Raw genomic sequence first — 21,054 nt, 5'->3', positions numbered from 1 at the left:
GGACTCTGTATTATATAGTAGTATTGTATTGATGTTAAATTCCTGAATATGATAATTGTCCTATGGTTAAGTTATAGGATGTCCTTGCTCTTAGAAGATACTTGCTGAAGTATTTAGAGATGCAGAGTTACCTGTCTATAACTTACTGTAAAGTGGTTCGGTAAAAAAACCCAAAAAACAACAGCAATACTGTGTGTGTTTGTGTGAGAGAGAGGGAAAAGGGCAAAATGTTAACAGGTGGTGAATCTACCTGAAAGAAATACAGGAGTTCATTGTACTCAATTTGCAACTTTTATGTTTGAGTATTTTTCAAAATAAATAAATTTTAGCTGTCGGCCAGGAACAGCCTGCTCTGTACTCCCTCGAGTCGGTGCCGGAGGCCACATCCTGGGATTCCCATGGTCTCCCAGGGCAGTTCTCTTAGCAGAGCTGCCCTCATTGAGTGGCCTGCTCCACTTCAGCCCAAGCCAAGACGTTTCCTTGTGGGGTTTTGTGTTTTAGGAGGAGGGGGTGACTGTTCTGTGTTCTCTGCAGGTGAAAGCGGAAGCCTCCTGGGACTCCGCAGTGCACAACTGCCCTCAGCTGAGTAAAGGCACGCCCGCGGATGAGCGAGTGTTTCTCATCGTGCGGGTGACGGTCCAGCTCAGCCATCCGGCCGACATGCAGTTGGTATTACGCAAGCGCATTTGTGTCAGTGTTCACGGCCGGCAGGTGAGTCATTGATCCTAGTTGAAGAAATGACTTTGGGTCAGACACGAGGGCGGGGCTGTGGAAGGATTGCTCTGGCCTCCTGTCCGCCCAGGCTCTGTGAAGCTCTGAGCTTTTCTCTTTCAGTTGACTATTGCTGTCCTATAATCCCGGAACCCGTCAGCCTGACTTCCTCCTAGACGACCCTGAATTGTTACCCTGAATCTTTGTTACTGCAGAGGCACAGCTCACAGCCCTTCCTTTGGGTGCCATAGGGCCCTGTCAAGGCGAAGCTCACTGTTTTTGTCTTTGACTCTTCATCTGGGTCCTGCAAGATGAGAATGTTCACCACAGATGAGCTGTTGTTTGTGCTGTTCACCATTTCGTTTTCCGTGCCTTTCTTTTCTTTCAGTCCTCTCTGCTGGTTCATTGATTGTGTATTTGGAGAGAGTACTCTGTCAAGCTTTGGGGTAAAAAGATGAATAAGAAATAATCTGCATCCTTAAAGAGCCAATGTCCACTGGCCTCTGAGTGTATAAGCAGACGACTCCTCTACTGTGGTGGTGCAGCTCAGAGGGTGAGAGTGCAGTCAGGGAAGGCTTCAAAGAGGAGGGGGCATGTGAGCTGCTCCATTGCAGGCAGCGGTGGTTGGCAGGCAGAGGAGTCGCTGGCTATTTCACCGAGAGGAGGAAATATCCGTGCAGAGGTGGTGAGGAAGGAAAGGGCGTGGCAGCTTGGGGACCGTTAGAAGCAGAGTGTGACGGGGTGTGCTGCAGAGGCCACGGCTGTGGGCATCAACACAGTTGCAGCTAGGTTATGAAGGACCTTGTGCCGTATGAACCAGTTTAGTAGAAAACTTCTAGATAAGAATATAAAGGATTTCTGCTGTTGGTTCTGCAATGATACGATTTGGGAGGTTGGTTCTAGGGGTTCTTCTCAATACGCTGGCTAAAACCAGGACAGATGAAAATAAATCTTTTCATTTAGAAGAGTACAGTCACGGTTGACAGAGTCCTGGATGTAATCTCCACCCCTAAAAATTAATCTTTAGTTCTAAATGTCACACTGATATCAATCTTTGAATGAAGACCGGCAGTGATGCTGTTAAAATTGCAGCTCTTTAACTTGGCGATCAAGCATCAGTACATACAGGTCATGGCGTAGCTGTAGATGTATGTATATGCCGTGTCTCCCATTCACTCTTTTCTTGGTCTCTCTTTTCTCGGAAGTCTATTTTTAAATAAATGTATTTTATTTATTGATTTTTGGCTGCATTGGGTCTTCATTGCACATGCAGGCTTTCTCTAGTTGCAGTGAGCGGGGGCTACTCTTGGTTGCTGTGCGTGGGCTTCTCATTGCAGTGGCTTCTCTTGTTGTGGAGCATGGGCTGTAGGCTCATGGGCTTCAGTAGTTGTGGCACGTGGGCTCAGTAGTTGTGGCTCACGGACTCTAGGGTGCAGGCTCAGTCGTTGTGGCGCATGGGCTTAGATGCTCCACAGCATGTGGGATCTTCCCAGACCAGGGCTCGAACCATGTCCCTTGCATTGGTAAGCAGATTCCTAACCATTGTGCCACCTTATAAGTCTGGAGTCAAGAGTGAAGGGATGAAATAAATGCATTCTAAGAGGCTAAAATCCTTTAAAAAGTTAACTAAAGATCGCTGAATTATTACTAAGTTTGTGAAAATATGTACTTCTGAGACCAAACAGTTTTTTTCCTATTCTGTTTGGGGGCTTTTACCTATTTCCTACTTGGCTTTTGCATGAGGGAAAAAGGTTCAGTGTCAGTTTAATATTCTCTCTTATTCTTATCTTTATTCACCAATTATATTCTGCCCTCATCCGTGCTCTCTTTAACCTCTACAGGATGTTCAGTCTTAGCAACATCTTCAAATGAGTCATCTATGCATTAATTCAACAGTTCAATTCTTAACCGTGCAAAGAGCACAGTCAGCATAAACAATGACCATGCACTCTTAAATCATTCTTCATAACGATCCTGCTTTGGTCAAGAATTAATGCCTGGACTTGTCAATATTCATAGTGCAAAAAAAGGATAAGGGTCACCAGCCCTTCCTTACATCTTTGTTAGAAGTTCATTTTATCTTGTAGAAGTCAACAGTCTTATTTTTGTAGCAGAGCTGAACCAGATGCCTAGTGTGGTTCCAGAGTTTAGGGTTTGTACTTTTCATATATTCGGTATGGGACCTGTCACGTGGCAGGCATCATATAAATTGGTTTGGGGCACTAAGACAAAGTTGAGGAACTTATATGTAGTGATTTGGATTCTGACTTATATTGGAAGTATGTTCTTTTCCTTTTTGGTTAGAGTGAATGTGGTGTCGTTTATGCTGTCTCTTTGTTAATGAAAACTCAGTTTTTGAGGTGGGAAACCATGTCTTCTATTTTGTTTTTCTCTAGGGTTTTGCTCAGAGTCTCCTAAAAAAGATGTCACATCGAAGTTCTATTCCAGGCTGTGGAGTGACCTTTGAAATTGTCTCCAATATTCCAGAGGTGAAGGATCATATGAAATTTGAATATACTAAAAATAAACATGTAGAAAGAGCAAACTGCCTGAAAAGTCACCTATGCAAGAAATGTGTGTTAAATGAAAATGTATATTTAGGAAAATGTTATAGATTTGTAGAGGAATTTCCTAATCTTCACTTGATTCAGAGTAAAATGTACTTGTGTGGCTTTAAAGGTTTTGGTTTTAGTATTTTGTTAAAGAAGAATCTTTTGAAAAGCAAATCAACACCTTTTTACCCACAGAAGAGGGTATAACCCTTGAAGGAAGGCAACACAGCATAACATAGAGTTTCAGGGTTTCATTTTGGAATGAAACAGAAATCTTGTTTCTGTCACCTCTTAGTGACGTGAACTTGGGTAAGTTACTTTGAGCCTAAATTTTTTCATTTGTCAAATTGGGTTAGTGATACCTTCTGTACAGGGTTTTTTTTAAGGATTAAATGAGACAATATACACAAATTGTGTACATGCTAAACAATAAATTGTAATTGCTATTATTATTATAGTTACTATTATTATTTCTCTTTCTGAGCTAATTCAGATATGCACAGGAATCAAACAGATAGAGCTGAAAATACCCCTGACAGGAGCTTGCTGGAGGATGTAGTTTATATGTGCTTCCTAGTACTTAATTCCTGATTTAGACAGATTTGTGCACTTGGTTATTGACATAGCTAGTAACAAGGCCTTCCTTACAGGAGTAGGAGAAGTGAGGGGTCTAAGAAAAGGACCCAACAAAAAAGACAAGAGTGGCTCCTTCTGCCACATTGACTATCCAAAATCGGGGAGTGAGTGGGGAGGTCCAGGCTGTGCTGCCCTTGGGGGTGGAAAATGGGAATGGGACCCTGGGGCGAGCACTCCTTCCTAAGCACACCATCCATGGTGCCTTCATTCTCTTGATTCAAGGGCTCAGTGCTTGTTGATTGATTCTGTTGATTATTTGAACAATAGATGGACAATATATATTTTAAGACAGATCAGGTTTTGGAAGAGTGAAAAGATTGCACAGTACTTAGGCTTTGTTTTAGAGTACTTATATCACAGAACACTCTTCCTCTCAAATAATGTCAAATAGTGACTAATTCTTGCCTGGACCTTCAAAGAATTAGGCTTACATAGCACATATTAACTGTTTATTTAATTTGGAGCCTGCTGACCATTTAAAAATTGAGCCCCTTTTCGAGTTAGACAAGCTGCAAAATCTTGGATCTGGAATATATTACTCTTTGTATACTTATATGTGGGGTTAGAGATTTACTGTTTATTCTCTGTATCTGAGTGTTTGCTCTTTTTTCCAGTTGTTTCAGATCTTAACTCTATAAAACGGTTTGAATGCAGTTGAGAAACAGTGACACTTGCAGTGAACTGTCTTCAGTTTTTCCTTTTCTCCCATCATCTTTCTTCTCTTCTCTCCTCATTTGTAGTTTTTTTTTTTTTTTTTTTTTTTTTTGGGCTGTGTTGGGTCTTCATTGCTGCGTGTGGGCTTTCTCTAGTTGCGGCGAGCGGGGGCTACTCTTCATTGCAGTGCGCTGGCTTCTCATTGCGGTGGCTTCTCTGTTGTGGAGCATGGGCTCTAGGTGTGCAGGCTTCAGTAGTTGCGGCACGCGGGCTCAGTAGTTGTGGTGCATGGGCTTAGATGCTCTGCGGCACGTGGGATCTTCCTGAACCAGGGCTCGAACCCGTGTCCCCTGCATTGGCAGGTGGATTCTTAACCGCTGCACCACCAGGGAAGTCCCCCATTTGTAGTTTTCTTATCTTCTTTAACAGTGCTTTTATTCTTCAGGTGATACGGTTTTTCAAAGGGCAGAAATGTGGGGAAATCAGCGGAAAGATAAACACATAGCCTCACGTGATGGGGCTACCTATTAATAATTAGCTAAATGTCTTAAGTTGGGAAGTGTTAGGGTCACATTATCAAATCCTGATGATAAAGACAAAGGAAAAGTGAGACTTAAAGCTTATAGTGTAAGGACTACACTAGTTTATTTTTTATTTCAAAATAAAATAGAAAGCTTCTTAAAAGCTAGAATTCATCATGAAAAAGCCTGGAAAAGTTCTTTGTGTTCCATATTACAGAAGCTTTGAGGGCTTGGTAGCAAAAAGAAGTAGTCATAGACCAGAGAGCAACAAGAGATGGTTTCACCTTTCTTCCTTTTTTTTTTTTTTAAAGCAGCTAGAATGCTTTCATTGCTAATGGGAGTGTAAAATGATACCACCACTGGCAGCTGATCATAAAGTTAAATAGACACCTACCCCGTGACCCAGTAATTCTACTTCTAGGTCCTTACCCAAGAGAAGTGAAAGCATATATCCATAAAGATCTGCCCAGGAATATACAAAGCAGCTTAATTCAAAATAACCTAAAACTGGAGACAACCCAAACATCCATCAACAGACGAATGGATACATAAATTGTGGCATCTCCATACTGTGGAGTATTACTCAGCCATACAAAGAAATGAACTGTGTGAACGAATCTCTAAATCACTATGCTAAGTGAAAAGCCAGGCGCCAAAGGGTGTCGTTCCATTTATGTGAACTTCTAAAACAGGTGAACTAATCTGTGGTGAAAGAAACGACCTTGCCTTGGGGGAAGGGTAGGGGTCGAACTTTCTGAGGAAATGGAAATGTTTTATTCCTTGTGTGGATAACATGGATATATAATATATACATTTCTTTAAAACTCAGGTATCCTCTTTCTTAGAAAATCAGGATATTCAGTGGTTAAAAGAATACTCTATCAGGAGTCAGGAGACCTAATTCTAGTCTTGCTTCTTTTGCTAATTATGCGACCTTCCTCTTTCCTCATTTGTAAAATGAGGATGATTCCTGGGCCCAAACGAATTACTGTAGGAGACAAAAGTTTTGTGAACTTAAGCTGTCTTCTGAATTTTTCCATATTTTATCCATTCTAAGGCTTATGTAAATTTTTTTAAATAAATTCATTTATTTTATTTATTTATTTTTGGCTGCCTTGGGTCTTCGTTGCTGCACGCAGGCTTTCTCTAGTTGCGGTGAGCAGGGGCTACTCTTGATTGCAGTGTGCGGGCTGCTTGTTGTGGTGGCTTCTCTTGTTGTGGAGCACGGGCTCTAGGCGCACGGGCTTCAGTAGTTATGGCACGTGGGCTCAGTAGTTGTGGCTCGCGGGCTCTAGAGCGCAGACTCAGTAGTTGTGGTACATGGGCTTAGTTGCTCTGCGGCATGTGGGATCTTCCCGGACCAGGGCTCGAACCCGTGTCCCCTGCGTTGGCAGGCAGGTTCTTAACCACTGTGCCACAAGGGAAGCCCGTAAGGCTTATGTAAATTTTAAAAAATATTTTTGAAGTTAGAATGTGTCTTATAATTGATGATATCTTAAAGTTAATTGGCAGAGTTTTTTTCCCTCCTTAGTGGTATATGTCTTTTCTTAAAGTCGATGGTATCTTAAGATGCAGTGGCATGTGGATATATATTTTGTAGTCTTTGACGTTACTGTAACAAATTCACCAGTAAAAAAAAGTATCTCATTTTTCCTGAGAAGAGTGCTTTGTTATGAGCCACATGAGCTTGAGATACCTGACTACATTGACAAAGTCCCTCCCTGACTTGCAAACATCCCATTTATATGCCTGGACCAGTTATGTCCAGGGAGCTGGGTGAGTGAGAATTTGCTTAGTTACTTCTCTTCTTGGTCAGCTTCCAGCCTTCGGCCTCTGCCACTGCAGAGTTGGGGATTGAGACCACACTTGGAATATGTAGTCTGTGGGAGGCTGCTTAGCAAAAGGGTTGGAACCCAGCCCTTCTTTCCATTCTTAGCCTCCATACCTGTGTCTGTCTCCTGCAGGAGTTGTTTGGATCCCACACATATCCAGCTGTTACCCCAGCTCCTCAGTCCTCCCTCTGGCCCCCCAAGATATGTTCAGGAAGTACTATTGTGGTTAGATTTCCAGCTAGCCCACCAAATCCTTTCTAACCAGGAATGCCTTTGTTTGCAATGGAAATGTAGGAGAGAACAGTTTTGTTGAAAATGTGCTGTGTTTCAGCTGCTCTGTGTTTAACCAGCCTTTCAAGTGAACCGAACCACCATTTATACCATGATTTCTGTGGGAAAATGCATTTTGAGTTCCGAAAGCTGACTTTAAAATGGAATTTGGAATACATCCCATTTGTTCGTTCAGTACTCTTGTGTGTATTTGTATAATCAGGAAGCTTTTGTAACATTTTCTTCTGCAAGGTACTTAATTTTAATATACAATTTTCCATTCTCCAGGATGCCCAGGGAGTAGAGGAACGAGAAGCATTAGCAAGAATGGCGGCTAATGTTGAAAACACGGCTTCTGCTGACTCGGAGGCATATATTGAGAAATACCTCAGGAGCGTGCTGGCAGTGGAGAACCTTCTCACGTTAGATCGACTTCGCCAGGTCAGCCGACAGAGCTGGTGGCCATGGTGCCAGCCCAGCCTGACTCTGGGTTTGACTTTCCACAAGTCACATTGTTGTTACATCTAAACGTTTGAAGCCTCTAAGTGGAGCATATTAACTTAGATTAAACTTGCTGGGTAAGTCTTTGAAGATACAGACACTACTGGAAAGTTACTTTTTCCAAGACCCTAAATGGTATCTAGTGGCCATTTGGAAGTAGTGGAAGAGAATATGTAACTCTTGGTGGCTAAGTATCTTAGAAATTCCTTGATACTGGGTCATAATGTCACAGAAGGTAGAGTGTTGTGCCCTTCTTTGCCTCCACAGCCTCGGAGTGGATCTCTAGAAGGGAAAACAGAAGCGCCAGCCGTAAACCTAAGCCTCAGAGAAACCCTGAGCTCCATTTTATGTGACAGTGTTGAGACTTTTTTTTTTAACCAAAAATACGAATGAAAAATAAAAGAGAATGGTCTGCTTTTAATAACCTTTCTCTTGGGACTGACTTCTGGCCAGCTTCAAGGGGGCCGTCAGTAGATACAGAAAAGAATGATCCAGGTAACCTGTCAGCTGTTGAATTAACTTTGAGTATTCCACAGTGATGGCAATTGAGTCATTCTGTCGTGTGAAGTAACAGCCGTCCTTTAAAGAACTAGGAATGTGTCCATAGCTCAGCCTGCTTTAAGATACTGTTACTTTGGAAGTGTGTCTCTCATGTGTATTTTTCGTCTGTATTTTCTCTGACTGACAGGAAGTTGCAGTGAAGGAACAGTTGACAGGAAAAGGGAAGCTGAATAGGAGGAGTATTAGCTCTCCAAATGTGAACAGAGTGAGTACCTGGAACCCCATTCTGTGCTCTGCTTTCGCTCCTCTTTCCTTGGATAACTCCTTCCCATCCTTTGAATCTCATCTCGGATATCATTTCCTTCTATGAACTGATTTAAGTGTCCCCATTCTCTACCCTGAAGCATCGGTGCACCCCTCTGTCACTGCCCTTCCTAATTTTACAGGGAAAGTTCCCATATGAGTCCCTCTGTAATGTTTCTCCTTTATCTTCATGTCGCCAGTGCCTGGCACACTGACTCTGTTAGGTGAGTGTTTGTTGTACTAAAGCAAAACTAGCCGAGTGCCTAGGGGAACTGTTTGAATTTTCTAGGCCAAACTGAATTACTTATAAATTGAGGAGAAGTCTGGACTAGGTTTATAAACTGTGATTTATCTCTACTTTCCTTACTTTTGATAAAGATATGAATATGAGAGATAGTACACCTTTGTCTGAACTTGTTACCCAGAAAAACCATGGTACAAGCATTGAAATAAAGAGCAGCTGACCCTTAGCCTTGGTGTTGGAGAGGCCCCAGTGAGAGGCAGGACGGGTCTCAGGCTGGAGGGTCCATGTGGCCCCGCGAGACTGAGTGACGTCACTGATGATCTCAGACAGAAAGATTAGGAACATTCTCAGGCAGTAAAAAATACCACTTTAACTCAGCGTAAATATCTTCTCATTCCTTCAGAAAATGATCTACTAAAATGCACTGGTATGTGCAGAGATTTGGTATTTAGAATCCTATGGTTTAAAATAAATAGTTTGCGTGTATACATTTGCTACAATACCCAGAGAAAGGAGTCGTCCGATTAGGACAGGGTAAGGTAACCAGTAACCTGGTATCCTTTCAATAGAAGGGGATAAACAAATGAAGCGTCTCTTACTCGGGCCCAGCCAGCTGTTGCCTCAGTGTACACTGGATATCTGATGTTATACAAACCTCCCATCTTAAAAAATGTTAATTCAATTTTTTTAAAAAAAACTGCACCTGACAGTGTCCCAAAGGCCACTAGTCTAGTTTGTAACTTTGGTCTTGACAGCCTGTCTGATACCATCCAACTTCAACATTCTGTTGCTTCAGTTTTCAAAGTCTTGTATTTCCAGGACCATAGATCTATGTACTTTTGCACATGAAGGACTAATCCCCCTCTTTATTTCTTGTTTAGCTGTCTGGCAGCCGACAGGATCTTATTCCATCCTACAGTCTAGGTAGCAACAAGGTGAGTGTTTGTAACTATTTTCTATCAGCCTTAACCCGTTTCCCATTCCAGCTTTCCTCTTCTCAAATATCACACGCTAGTTTTGCGTGCCAAATTTTCTCCCAGTTTTCTATACTGTGTGAAATTTATTGGAGAGCGTTGAGTTCATTTCTTTTTATCTGCCAGTTAAAATAATGTTACCGAGACCTTATTATTACTCTACTTCCTAAGGGTTAAAAAACAATTTAATTGCTTAAGTTCTTCTGTTGAAAATATTCTTCCTGTTTGTGTCAGAAAAGGAACTTCATGTCAGATTTTTAATAGTAAAATATTGATGAAATGATTGAAAATATGTGAGGAATAAGATCATGTCTAAAAGTTAATATTATTTGTTAGAAGAAAGAAAAATAAGCCAACAGAAATTTTGTTAGCTGGAATGTATTTACTTGCTTGTTAATATAGCTTTCCCCAATATAACAGAGTTTTAAGCATAGACAATTCATTTTCATGTACTTAAAGGGCTCACACTTGAAATTGTAACTGGATGTCACATGACACAGTTTTGTGCCTGCCGTTTTTTGAGGGACCTCGTTAGATGTTGGTGCTGCCAGCTGCAGGCAGTGTTTTCTGTGTCGATATCTTCACCCTTGAGGAGGCCAAAAGTGTCATATGAAATGGTCTGACATGAGGAAGTTGTGTCACAGTAAAAGAAGATACAGATAAAAGAAGATTGGCTATTTAATCATTATCAAAGCTGAGTGGTATTCATTACACTATTCTTACACTATTCTTTCTATTCTTGTTAAATATTCTACAATCTATCTTTGTATAGGTTTGAAATTTTCCTTATAAAAACTTAAGAAAGGGCTTCCCTGGTGGCGCAGTGTCTGAGAGTCCGCCTGCCGATGCAGGGGACGTGGGTTCGTGCCCCGGTCCGGGAAGATCCCACATGCCACGGAGCGGCTGGGCCCGTGAGCCATGGCCGCTGAGCCTGCACGTCCGGAGCCTGTGCTCCGCAACGGGAGAGGCCACAACAGTGAGAGGCCCGCGTACCGCAAAAAGGAGGGGGAAAAGAAAAATTAAGGAAAAGGCAATGAAGTTGATGAACGATTAGACTCATTTTTAAGATCTAGGTTACTAGGAGTTTACCTGAAGTAATACATAGATATGTATCTATGTATATATATCCTATTATTTCAGGAAAACTACCAGTAATCTAAATCTTAAAAATATATATCTCAGTGTTTATAGGCAAATAACTTGCTCTCCAGCTCATCAGTTCACTGACCACCTACCATGCATCTGAAAGTGTGCTAAGGTTTAGTACTCCTTGATACGGGTCCACTGACAGGTATGATTAGCTCTTGATAATCATAGCATAGTTGTGATTAGCTAAACAAAGCAGAGTTTATGGAAAATTGTGTCATTATTAATTATAAATAACTCAAGTATTTTAAGGAAAATATAAGAAAAAACCATGACTTTCTGTGTTTTTTTGAAATCCATCTAACCCAAATCCTGTATCATGAATTCCTTGAAAAAAAGTAGCCAAAATTTCTTCAGCTTTTCTCTCTCACCCTAGTTTCCTTATGTTTAAATGAAGAAAATAATAGAAAACAGTAGTATCTGCTTGAAAAAGAATTATTGTTTCATCTACACCAAATAAACAGAATAAAGGAACACAGATGCTGTAATAGAAGTATGCCTAGGTAGAGTAGGAGCCCAGAGGAGGGAGTGGGCACTTTTATAGGTATTATTCAGGGACCAAGAGAGGCTACAGAGAGGGGGAACTCCCCGCCCCCAATAAGCTTAATGCTGAAAGAGGATAAGGTCCACCCAAGGCAGGGAAGGGGTTGAAGCAAGAGTGTGAACAGAAGTGTGGAAGGAGGAAAGAGCATGAGTAAAGCAGAGAGGGTGCAGTGTGGGGTAGAGCCCAGAGAAAGGGGCCTTATTTCAGAAGTTCCTATAGATGTGCCTAGGAGTAGCTGGGGAGCTGGGTCCCTTGAAGGAGTCTTTTTAAACAGTCTACCTAAACCCCACTCATGTTCCTGGCTGTGGTGTATAAAATTACGTTAGAATAATGTACATAGTAGAAATGTGTACAGTTACCAATGCACAAGTGAGGGTGGGGACAGCAGGTGGGGTAGAGGTCTCAGCAGCGGGGAGGGGGAGGGAGAGATTCAGGACGTGCTCAGGAGATGGAAGCTCTAGAGCTCGGCGACATGAAGAATAAGGTGGAGCCCAGGGGAGACAGGGTGGCTTGGGCTCTGGGTGACAGTGCAGAGAGGTGAATGTTGCAGGCGCAGGTTTGGGGAAGAAAATGATTGAGGTCAATTTTGGACAAAAGGTTATGTCTGCCAGTTCAGGGGTCTGGAAACCTGAGCTGAAGACAGATTGGGGAGCTCAGGACCTGGTTGGAACAGCATGAGGGATTTGAGCACAGAGGCGAGGCTGTGCGGGCGTGATGGTGATACTTTCAGGCCTGTGCAGGAGGGGAAGCCGGCCAGGGCCACAACGGACCGGAGTCCTCAAAGAGGCGGGGAGGTGCAGGAGGGCGGCTTGGAAACTGGTGCCGGAGAAAGGCGGTTTAGGAGCTCCTTCCAGATTCCTCAGAGACCGAAATGAGGGTTGAAAAGACTATTTTGGGTGTGAGAGTGAAGAGTTTATTGGAGGCCTTTCCCAGGGCAGTCTCTTCTGTGGAGGATAGGGGAGAAGTAAGCAAAATGTGTTTTGGGGCGTTTTTTTGTTTGTTTTTTGCGGTACACGGGCCTCTCACTGTTGTGGCCTCTCCCGTTGCGGAGCACAGGCTCCGGACGCGCAGGCTCAGCGGCCATGGCTCACGGGCCCAGCCGCTCCGCGGCATGTGGGATCTTCCTGGACCGGGGCACGAACCCGTGTCCCCTGCACCGGCAGGCGGACCCTCAACCACTGCGCCACCAGGGAAGCCCTGTTTTGTTTTTTGTTTGGGTTTTTTTTTTTGGACGTGCTGTGCAGCTTGCAGGATCTTAGTTTCCTGACTAGGGATCGAACCCGTGCCCCCTGCAGTGGAAGCACAGAGTCCTAACCACTGGACCGCCAGGGAAGTCCCAGTGGGGCATATATTAAATGAGTAAATAAATTACACATTTTTTTGTTACTCTACCAGGACCTTTCCTTTTTCAGTAATCTTGATGTCCTGGGGCCCCTGTATAACTTAGAGAAGATGAGGAAATTCTACCCTCTGAGATTTTACTGGTGTCCTGGTGCCGTCCCAGCAGCAAGGATCTGGCTGTGTCCGCTCTATTTCAGCATGTATTTTCAGTTTTCGTCAGATGCCTCCAAACAGTGAAGGACGCTTTTCTCCTGTTGCAGCAGTTTGCAGTCTCCCTCAAAACTTGGCGTCTCTCACCCCTGCGCAACCACAGCAGTCCCCAGCCTCTGACGGGCAGTGGAGTTCTTGTCAGGGAAAACAGAAAGGCCAGCTCCCCATTACTAACGTGCTCCCAGTTCAGCTGTGGAGCTATTATTTTATCTTCTTGTGAACTGTTGGCCCCCATGGACCCTGAATGGTTACCAGGTATGGCTGGGATTCCATCCACTCCATCACTGTCACCATGGGCATCACTTGACTTCCTGCTTGTGTCCAGATCAGTAGGTTTTATGAATGTCCACATACCAAAATCAGAGACCTTTTGCTTTTCACTAGGGGAGAGGTAGAGGAAAACTGTTCTAAGATTTAATGGATGGACCTGTTTAACGAGTATGGAAATTCAGGTGACAGAGGATCATAACTGATGCTAGGAAACAGTGATAAGAACACTCATCAAAGAGGATTTGATTCCAGGCTCACTTCAGCAGGGAGCACAAAGTGGTTCCCCCTTTTGCGGGTGCGGGGCCCTCAGTAGTTTTATCATTTAAAGCAGGGCCTCTTAAAAAAGATTAAGGAAAATAAATATTTTTTAAATTGTATTTTCTTACTAGCGAGAAAAGAAACATTTCCCTCCACCAATAGCAGCAAGGAACAGAGATTCCTCCCTTTGGTCTTTTAAACGAAACAATGAAAAACATCGTCAAATATGGCATTGCTTTGAATTCAAAATTGTTATAATGCTGTGCATAATAGACTTCCTCAGGGTAGTGTTTAAACTAGTTGACATACAAATTATCCAAGTCCTATTAAACCCCTTTACACAGCAGCCGTGCTCATAGACATATGAGATGACATATGTATGAGGGTGCCCATTGCCACATTGTTTATAATGGCAGAAGATTGGAAACAAGCTAAATGTCCATTGGTTTGGTCTGGTTAAATCTATTTTCTCCCTGTGAGTGTGCACACGTGCACACACATAAGTAAATGGGATACTATACAGCTGTAAAAAATAATTAGGAACCCCTCCAGGTACTAATGCGGAAGATCACCAGGATATACTTAGTGATTAAAAATGCAGTGCAGCACAGTATGCTACCATTTGACTTATAAAAGGAGGGAAACAGAGAGGTGCATGTGACTGTTTATGGATTTGCTCACATAGACACAGGAAACCCTATAAGGATATATGATAAACAGATACCATTACTTACCTGCCTGGGGAGAGAGTAGAAGCATGTGGGCACCTGAGGTAGGAGGCTTCTCACTGTGTGCCTTTTTATATTACTTGTTTTTTGGATCATGGGAACAAATTACCTATTGAAAAAAATTAAAATTAAAAATTTTTATTCTCTACCCTTTTTAGCAGAAGATTTTATTCTCTAGTAAGTAGTGGTTTGAGAAGGTCTTTAGTTGCTTTATCTGTAATAATTTTCGTGCAAAATCCTCAAGGAGAGATTACTAAAGAAATTGTTCTGGAAAATCTCAAAGACTCATGTTGTTTTTCTTCTTTTCTTTTGGAGACTTCCTTCATTCTGCAGTTTTCAGAGATCCAGGGAGAGGTAATTAATCCATTAGGTTTTTCCTAATGAGTGGGATACAAGTATTATCCTACTATCCTAAAACATGCTTGCTTTTACCTTGAGAATAAGAATGCATTTTTAAATGTAGTTTTTATAAGACGACTAAATTTGACACTGTACTAAGTTTTTGGCTCCTACCCTTTGGTAAAAATAACTTTGGTAATCGGTATATACAGTTGCTCTCAAATGTTCCTTGTTACCTGGGCTATGAAAATATCTGTCAGAAGAGACCAGGAACAAAGGCATCTGATGGAATATAGAACGCTCTGGAATGTGAAGAGTAGGAGTTAATTTATTAGTTAAGCAAATGATACAGTAAATGAGAACTTTTAAGCTGTACTTTTTTCAAGCATGGGACGGGGGAGAGAAGCAAAGAAGAGAGCAAAAGTGCCTCGGGCCTTCCTTCAACGCCACAGAACTTTGCTCAGTGGGACCATCCTGGCTTCCTTGCGTGAAAGTATTTAACATACAGGGAAGTTGAGTCGGAAATATAATTTTAACCTGGAATCGATGCTTAAAATGCTAGAAACTGTATTTAAAAAAAAATGAAAATTATAATCACAGTTACATCTACCTTTCAAACTCGTGTGGGCCTGTTTCTGGGTTCTCTGTTCCATTATCTATGTGTCTATCCCTCTTTCTTGATTATGAAATCAGAGTCACAGACCAGAGAATCTGCCGTGTCCTCCCCACCTAATATCAGAACATCCAGGTTTAGAAGCAGGGAGAGGCCACGGAGTAAGTTCAAGTCTGCCTTTCCCTACTAATTTTCAGTTAATGTCATGGCAAAGATTACTCAGTCGGGAGAGAAGTAACACTAAAAGGTGTGTCCGGGAGGCAGGAGCAGAGAGTGTGATAGGATTAGGGCTCTTGGGGAGGTGAGAGCAAGTGGTAAGGTACTAAAACAGTGTCACACTTTGGCCTATAATACTTGGAATTCGGCCAGCCACATTTTGCATGGCCTTATTTATTGATGCTCGCTACATATTAAAGTTGGAATTGTTTACTGAGCTCCACCAAGATGCAACTGATGAGCTAATTGATCTTAAAAAGATAAATTGAATTTTATTAACTACTCTTAACTTTTAATTTCACCTTATGGCCTAAAAGAAATCACTCTTGAAAAGCTTTTCAATTAAGAATATAAAATATTCCTAATTGCAGTGATGTTGTTATTTACTGTTACTGGCTATTTCATCATTATTGTAAGGCAGTTTTTGTATAGGTATAATGAAAGCTTAGCAAACTTTTTGTGACCAGTCTACCAGATTAGACTCACATTTAGGTGCAGAATTAATTTCAGCAGATTATTTTTCCATTTAAACAGTGGCTGTGCCTTGAGATCTTTTGCAATCCATGGAACTCTGTCAACAGAAAATACTGGTCTTACTTAAAGACATTTTAAATGGAATTATATATTTTTAAATAAGTTAGTAAGATGTTTGTCAGCTTCTGATTGGGGTTTATGGTGCAATTAAAAATAGCCAAAAGCCTGGATGAATATTCAGTTAACAAAACTGAATTGTGTGTTTTGGCCCCATCACCTTCCTGAAAACTGCAGTTATGTAGTGTGGCACTAGTTAAGGCTGGTACCAGATATGAGTCACCTCTTCTTTAGCTGCACGAGAAGCCACCTTTGGACCTGGAATGTCACTGGTGCTTCTCTTTGTTTACCTCTTTGTCACTTTCCTGATCAAAACCAGACCCCTTGACGGAATACCCAGAGCATTTGTGTCTGTCTGGAGAGCGGTAACAGGAAAACAGGAGGTGCCCAAGGGGGACCGATCAGGTCTTCAAGCCAGCTGAGAGCGTGCTGTGTTTTTCTCTGTTGGGTTTTGCCTTTAAGCATAGTGTCCATCGACAGATGAATGGATAAAGAAGATGTGGCACATATATACGATGGAATACTAGTCAGCCATAAAAAGAAACGAAATTGAGTTATTTGTAGTGAGGTGGATGGACCTAGAGTCAGTCATACAGAGTGAAGTAAGTCAGAAAGAGAAAAACAAATACCATATGCTAACACACATATATGGAATCTAAAAAAAAAAAGTTCTGAAGAACCTACGGGCAGGACAGGGATAAAGACGCAGATGGACATAGAGAATGGACTTAAAGACATGGGGGGAGGGGGGCTTCCCTGGTGGCGCAGTGGTTGGGAGTCTGCCTGCCGATGCAGGGGACGCAGGTTCGTGCCCTGGTCTGGGAAGATCCCACATGCCGTGGAGCGGCTAGGCCCGTGAGCCATGGCCACTGAGCCTGCGCGTCCAGAGCCTGTGCTCTGCAGCGGGAGAGGCCACAACAGTGAGAGACCCACGTACCACAAAAAAAAAAAAAAAAAAAAAGACATGGGGAGCGGGGAGGGTAAGCTAGGACAACGTGAGAGAATGGCATGGACTTACATATACACTACCAAATGTAAAATAGCTAGCTAGTGGGAAGAAGCCGCATAGCACAGGGAGATCAGCTCGGTGCTTTGTGACCACCTAGAGGGCTTTCTCTAGTTGCGGTGTGCAGGCTTCTCATTGCAGTGGCTTCTCTTTGCCGAGCACGGGCTCTAGGCGCGGGGGCTTCAGTAGTTGTGGCTCGGGGGCTTCAGTAGTTGTGGCTCGTGGGCTCAGTAGTTGTGGCTCATGGGCTCAGTAGTTGTGGCTCGTGGGCGCTACAGTGCGGGCACAGTAGTTGTGGTGCACGGGCTTAGTTGCTCCATGGCATGTGCGATCTTCCCAGACCAGGGCTCCAACCCGTGTCCCCTGCATTGGCAGACAGATTCTTAACCACTGCGCCACCAGGGAAGTCCCATTGTGGCTGATTCTGAAGGTTGATAGACATGAAAAATGTCAGAAACATCACAGATTGATCTTTCCAGATTTCAGTAGTGGAGCGTGGATTACTGTGGTAGAAGTTTAAAAAGAAAAATGCCATACTCTTTGACTTTGAGAGCTGAGCTCATAAGAAAGCAGAAAGGCCTGGTGTCTGGCCAAGTCCTTTTTATTCATTGTCCTGAGTTGATCTCCCTCTGAAGTACCTTTAACTGGGATGCTTCCTTTTTTCTTCCCCAACATTTCAGTAAAGGGAGAATAACCCTGGACCAGCCAAGCATGTGAAATGTATTGGAAAGACACTAATTGCCTTGTCCCTGGGTGGCAGTGTGTGTTGCTAGACCCCGGACCACAGATTCCACTCCTGGCAAGAGAATGGACATGTACAGCCAGAGAGAAAGAATATAGTGAATGATTTCAGTGGAGTGTTTCTCCAGAGATCTGCAGGTATCAGAAAGAGGAGGGAGGAGTGTTATACCAGTTTATCATCCAAATTTGTTGTTCCCTTGGAAGCAGAGCCTGTTCTGTCCCAGAGCGATTTGAGACACTCTGTGTCCCCGTCTCTGGTTAGCGAGACTGTGAGATTCCTCAAGGTTAAGATGGTGGTTAAGGGAGATGGATGAAATGAGTCTCCGTTTTTCGTTCTCTGATGGGGCTAACGATATGGCTGAGGCTCTGTGTAAGTACTGTGTGCATTCTTTCAAATGTTTTCACTTGAGATATTCGAATATATGAGACAATAAGAGTTACTGCCTCCGTTCAGATTTGGGAGTAACATTGGGTGTGGGAGTTCCAGCTGGTAAAAATTACCCGGGAAGCTAGCAGAGCCCTGAGTGTGCCTTGGGGAAGAGGTGACACCTACAGTATTTGTCACTGGGCCACACCAAATGGCTGAGGTGCTGACTCCAAATCTGCTGCTTAGTTTTCCTAAGGGACAGAGTCCCACTATGTCAGCTGCCAAACCAGGAAGAAAAATGTAAAGTATGAAAACAGATTTATTCTGAAATCAAGTATGTTGTCTTCAGAACAACCTTGCATGAGCTTAAACCCTGTAAAGAAAGCGTGAGACTTTTCTTCCTCTGAGCTCAGTAGAGTGTTGACTTCATTGTCCCGTCACCTGATGGTGACGTCCCAGAGTACACAAAGCTGCAGCTTCCCAGACAGATAATTAAATTTAAATGCAAAAAAGTTAATGAAACATTAAAGTATGTAAATCAGTGTGTGATTCATAGTAACACAAATGCTCCTACAGTGACATGTTCATAGTTCATTTCCCTCATCATCTCTTCATGTCTCTCTTGCTTCCTAGCTTCCTACTGTTGAGCATCATACCATGTGTTAAAATATCAAGTGCTGAGAGAGTTCCTGGGGAAAATGGGCTTCTGTAAGATAAACAGGATCCAGATCACTTAGGGCTTATCGATTTTATGATCAGTACTTAGGTTGCTGCTAAAAGCAGATAGGTTTCCAGTACATGTTGGCAACCTAAGAGGGCTTTCTTCCCCCATCCACCTTCAGGAGCAGCAAAGAACTTACTTTGCAGGCGATTACTAATGAAGACTCAAGTTGATCGTCAGGGTCACTCTTCTGTGGAGTACTGGCTTAAACTAATATAAAATACCATTTTTTAAACTCTGGTGAAAAAGAAGTCAGAGTGATTATCAGAAGACCAAAAGAGAACGTACAGCATTTAAAAGAGTTATGTCTCATCTTCATTACTGGTTTTTATACTGGTAGTATGGGTTGGGGTTTATTTCTTTACCGGATGGGACTGATGTTCAGAGTGTTTTGGTGCTGTCACCATTTTTATGGCTCAAGCTCTAGACAGGTAAACTAATCCATCAGCTGGTGGGCATTGTTTTTGTATTATGCAGTGAAATCTCTTTAATGGGAATTTACAAGACAAGTTGAAAGTACAGTCAGACTTGTTAATTCGGAGACTACCATTATTGGCACCTTGTGACTACTTGGTTTAGGCTTAACTGCAACTCATCTTTAATATCTGTTAAAAAAAATGAATGGCTTGGTAATATGCTGTTCTAGAGTTTTTACTTTCATGAATGGTATGTGGCGGAGGAGAAGATGCCTGACTGTACTAGAATTGTTCCTAGGCTTCCGTCGAGAATCTGAAGTGAAAGAGGGTATGTTGAGGCACAAGAGCAGAGAGGGCCTAAGGAGCAGAGCGGAAGGGAGGATTTCAAGAGGAATGTCTTACTAAATCCCTGTTTTGTGAGAAGCAGCATGATATAGGAGAAAGATTATTAGGAGGCTGTAAATTGTAGTAAGCAGTAAAGCAAGGTTTATTTAGTTCATGTGATTTTGTCAATGACATTGCATCATCTCACAGATTGACCAAGTCCTCAAGTCTAGGGGACGCAAAGAAGGTAAGTCTCTACCTTCAACAGCTGCTGTGAGGGAGGAAGGTGCACCGTCGCTGGCACAGGTCTTTGCATTGGCAGACGTGACCACCTTGCCCCGTCCCTAGCCCATCGGGGAGTGAACACCAGTGTTCACAAGTGTGCAGTGGAGCGACTGCAGGTACAGGAAAACCACCGACAGCATGAGAAGTTGCTATTCCTGTACTATACTGTCAACCTCTTGAATTTTGACACCTAAAATTTTTAATAAAATAGAAATGCTTTTTTTAAAAAAACAAAACTTCAGACTGTATCTTTATCCTAGAAGTTCATTCTGCATTTGGCTTCAGTCCTGCCTTAGGCAAGTGTTTAGCCATTTGGACAAAATGGGCAGAAAACATGAACAAACATTTCTCCAATATACAAATATATGAGTGGCCAATAAGCGCATGAAAAGATGCTCAACATCACTAATCATAGGGGATACCCAGACGTGAGGTGGTATTATTAGGGAGAACAATTCTATAAAGAAGAGGAAGGGTACTTAGGTAATAAGATTTATCATGTCTTATAACAAGAATAAAGCTTTAGTAATGTGTAACAGATTTCTCTTCAGTATCTTTAGATTTTTTTGTTAATTGATATGAATCAAAATTCCTGATTTTGTCCTTAATAGGGCCGGTGGGAAAGTCAACAGGATGTATCGCAAACTGCTGTTTCTAGAGCAACCACTCCGGCTGCCCCATCTCCCCCTGGTTGTCCCCAAAACAACCATTCTCCTGATCCAGGTAAGTTATATTTTCCTTTTTCAATCACTGTCATGAAATTTGAGCATCTTTCAGAAGTAGTTTAAATCAGGATTTCCTACCAGGTAACCACTGTCCTACGAGTTAATGCCTGTCTGAATTTTCCCCTTCCTTATCATAACGTGTTGAGTCCCATTGTTTTGAATGTTGAATTTATCTTGCATTCCTGTGAGAAATACCACTTGATCATGATGTGTTGTCCTTTATATTTGTTTGATTCTGTTTGCTAATATTTTGTTTAGAGTTTTTGTGCATATGTTCTATGATGAATATATGTACCTTTTTCATAACATTGTCTTTGTTAGGTTTTGGTATCATGATTACATTGGTTTCATAAAGTGACTTGAGAAAAATTTCCTCATCTTTTTTTCCTGAGTTTATGTGAACTTGGTATTACTACTTCCTTAAATGTTTGACAGGATTCACCAGTGACACTCTCTGGGCCTGGAATTTTCTCTGTGGGAAGATTTTAGATCATGACTTCAGTTTCTTTATTAT

The 21,054-nt window shown here is 42.3% G+C and overlaps 1 protein-coding gene across 4 annotated transcripts in view; it reads left to right on the top strand.

Moving 5' to 3' along the window:
- The window catches only part of KIF13B (kinesin family member 13B), a 187,258-nt gene that overhangs the window by 131,373 nt on the left and 34,831 nt on the right, over nt 1–21,054 (top strand). For 2 of the 4 annotated variants that reach the window (XM_060015251.1, XM_060015248.1), the window contains exons 31-37: nt 535–711; nt 3,108–3,200; nt 7,465–7,617; nt 8,366–8,443; nt 9,607–9,660; nt 14,512–14,550; nt 20,427–20,538. In XM_060015251.1, coding sequence (XP_059871234.1) covers nt 535–711; nt 3,108–3,200; nt 7,465–7,617; nt 8,366–8,443; nt 9,607–9,660; nt 14,512–14,550; nt 20,427–20,538 — 706 coding nt within the window. The remainder of the gene's footprint in view (nt 1–534; nt 712–3,107; nt 3,201–7,464; nt 7,618–8,365; nt 8,444–9,606; nt 9,661–14,511; nt 14,551–20,426; nt 20,539–21,054) is intronic. The other 2 variants (XM_060015252.1, XM_060015250.1) reach the window with 2 other exon arrangements.

This window comes from Delphinus delphis, chromosome 6 (assembly GCF_949987515.2).
Source record: "Delphinus delphis chromosome 6, mDelDel1.2, whole genome shotgun sequence".
NCBI classification, from domain to species: domain Eukaryota; kingdom Metazoa; phylum Chordata; class Mammalia; order Artiodactyla; family Delphinidae; genus Delphinus; species Delphinus delphis.
The sequence above is the reverse complement of the archived record's forward strand: the minus strand, read 5'-3'. Positions and strand labels throughout refer to the sequence as shown.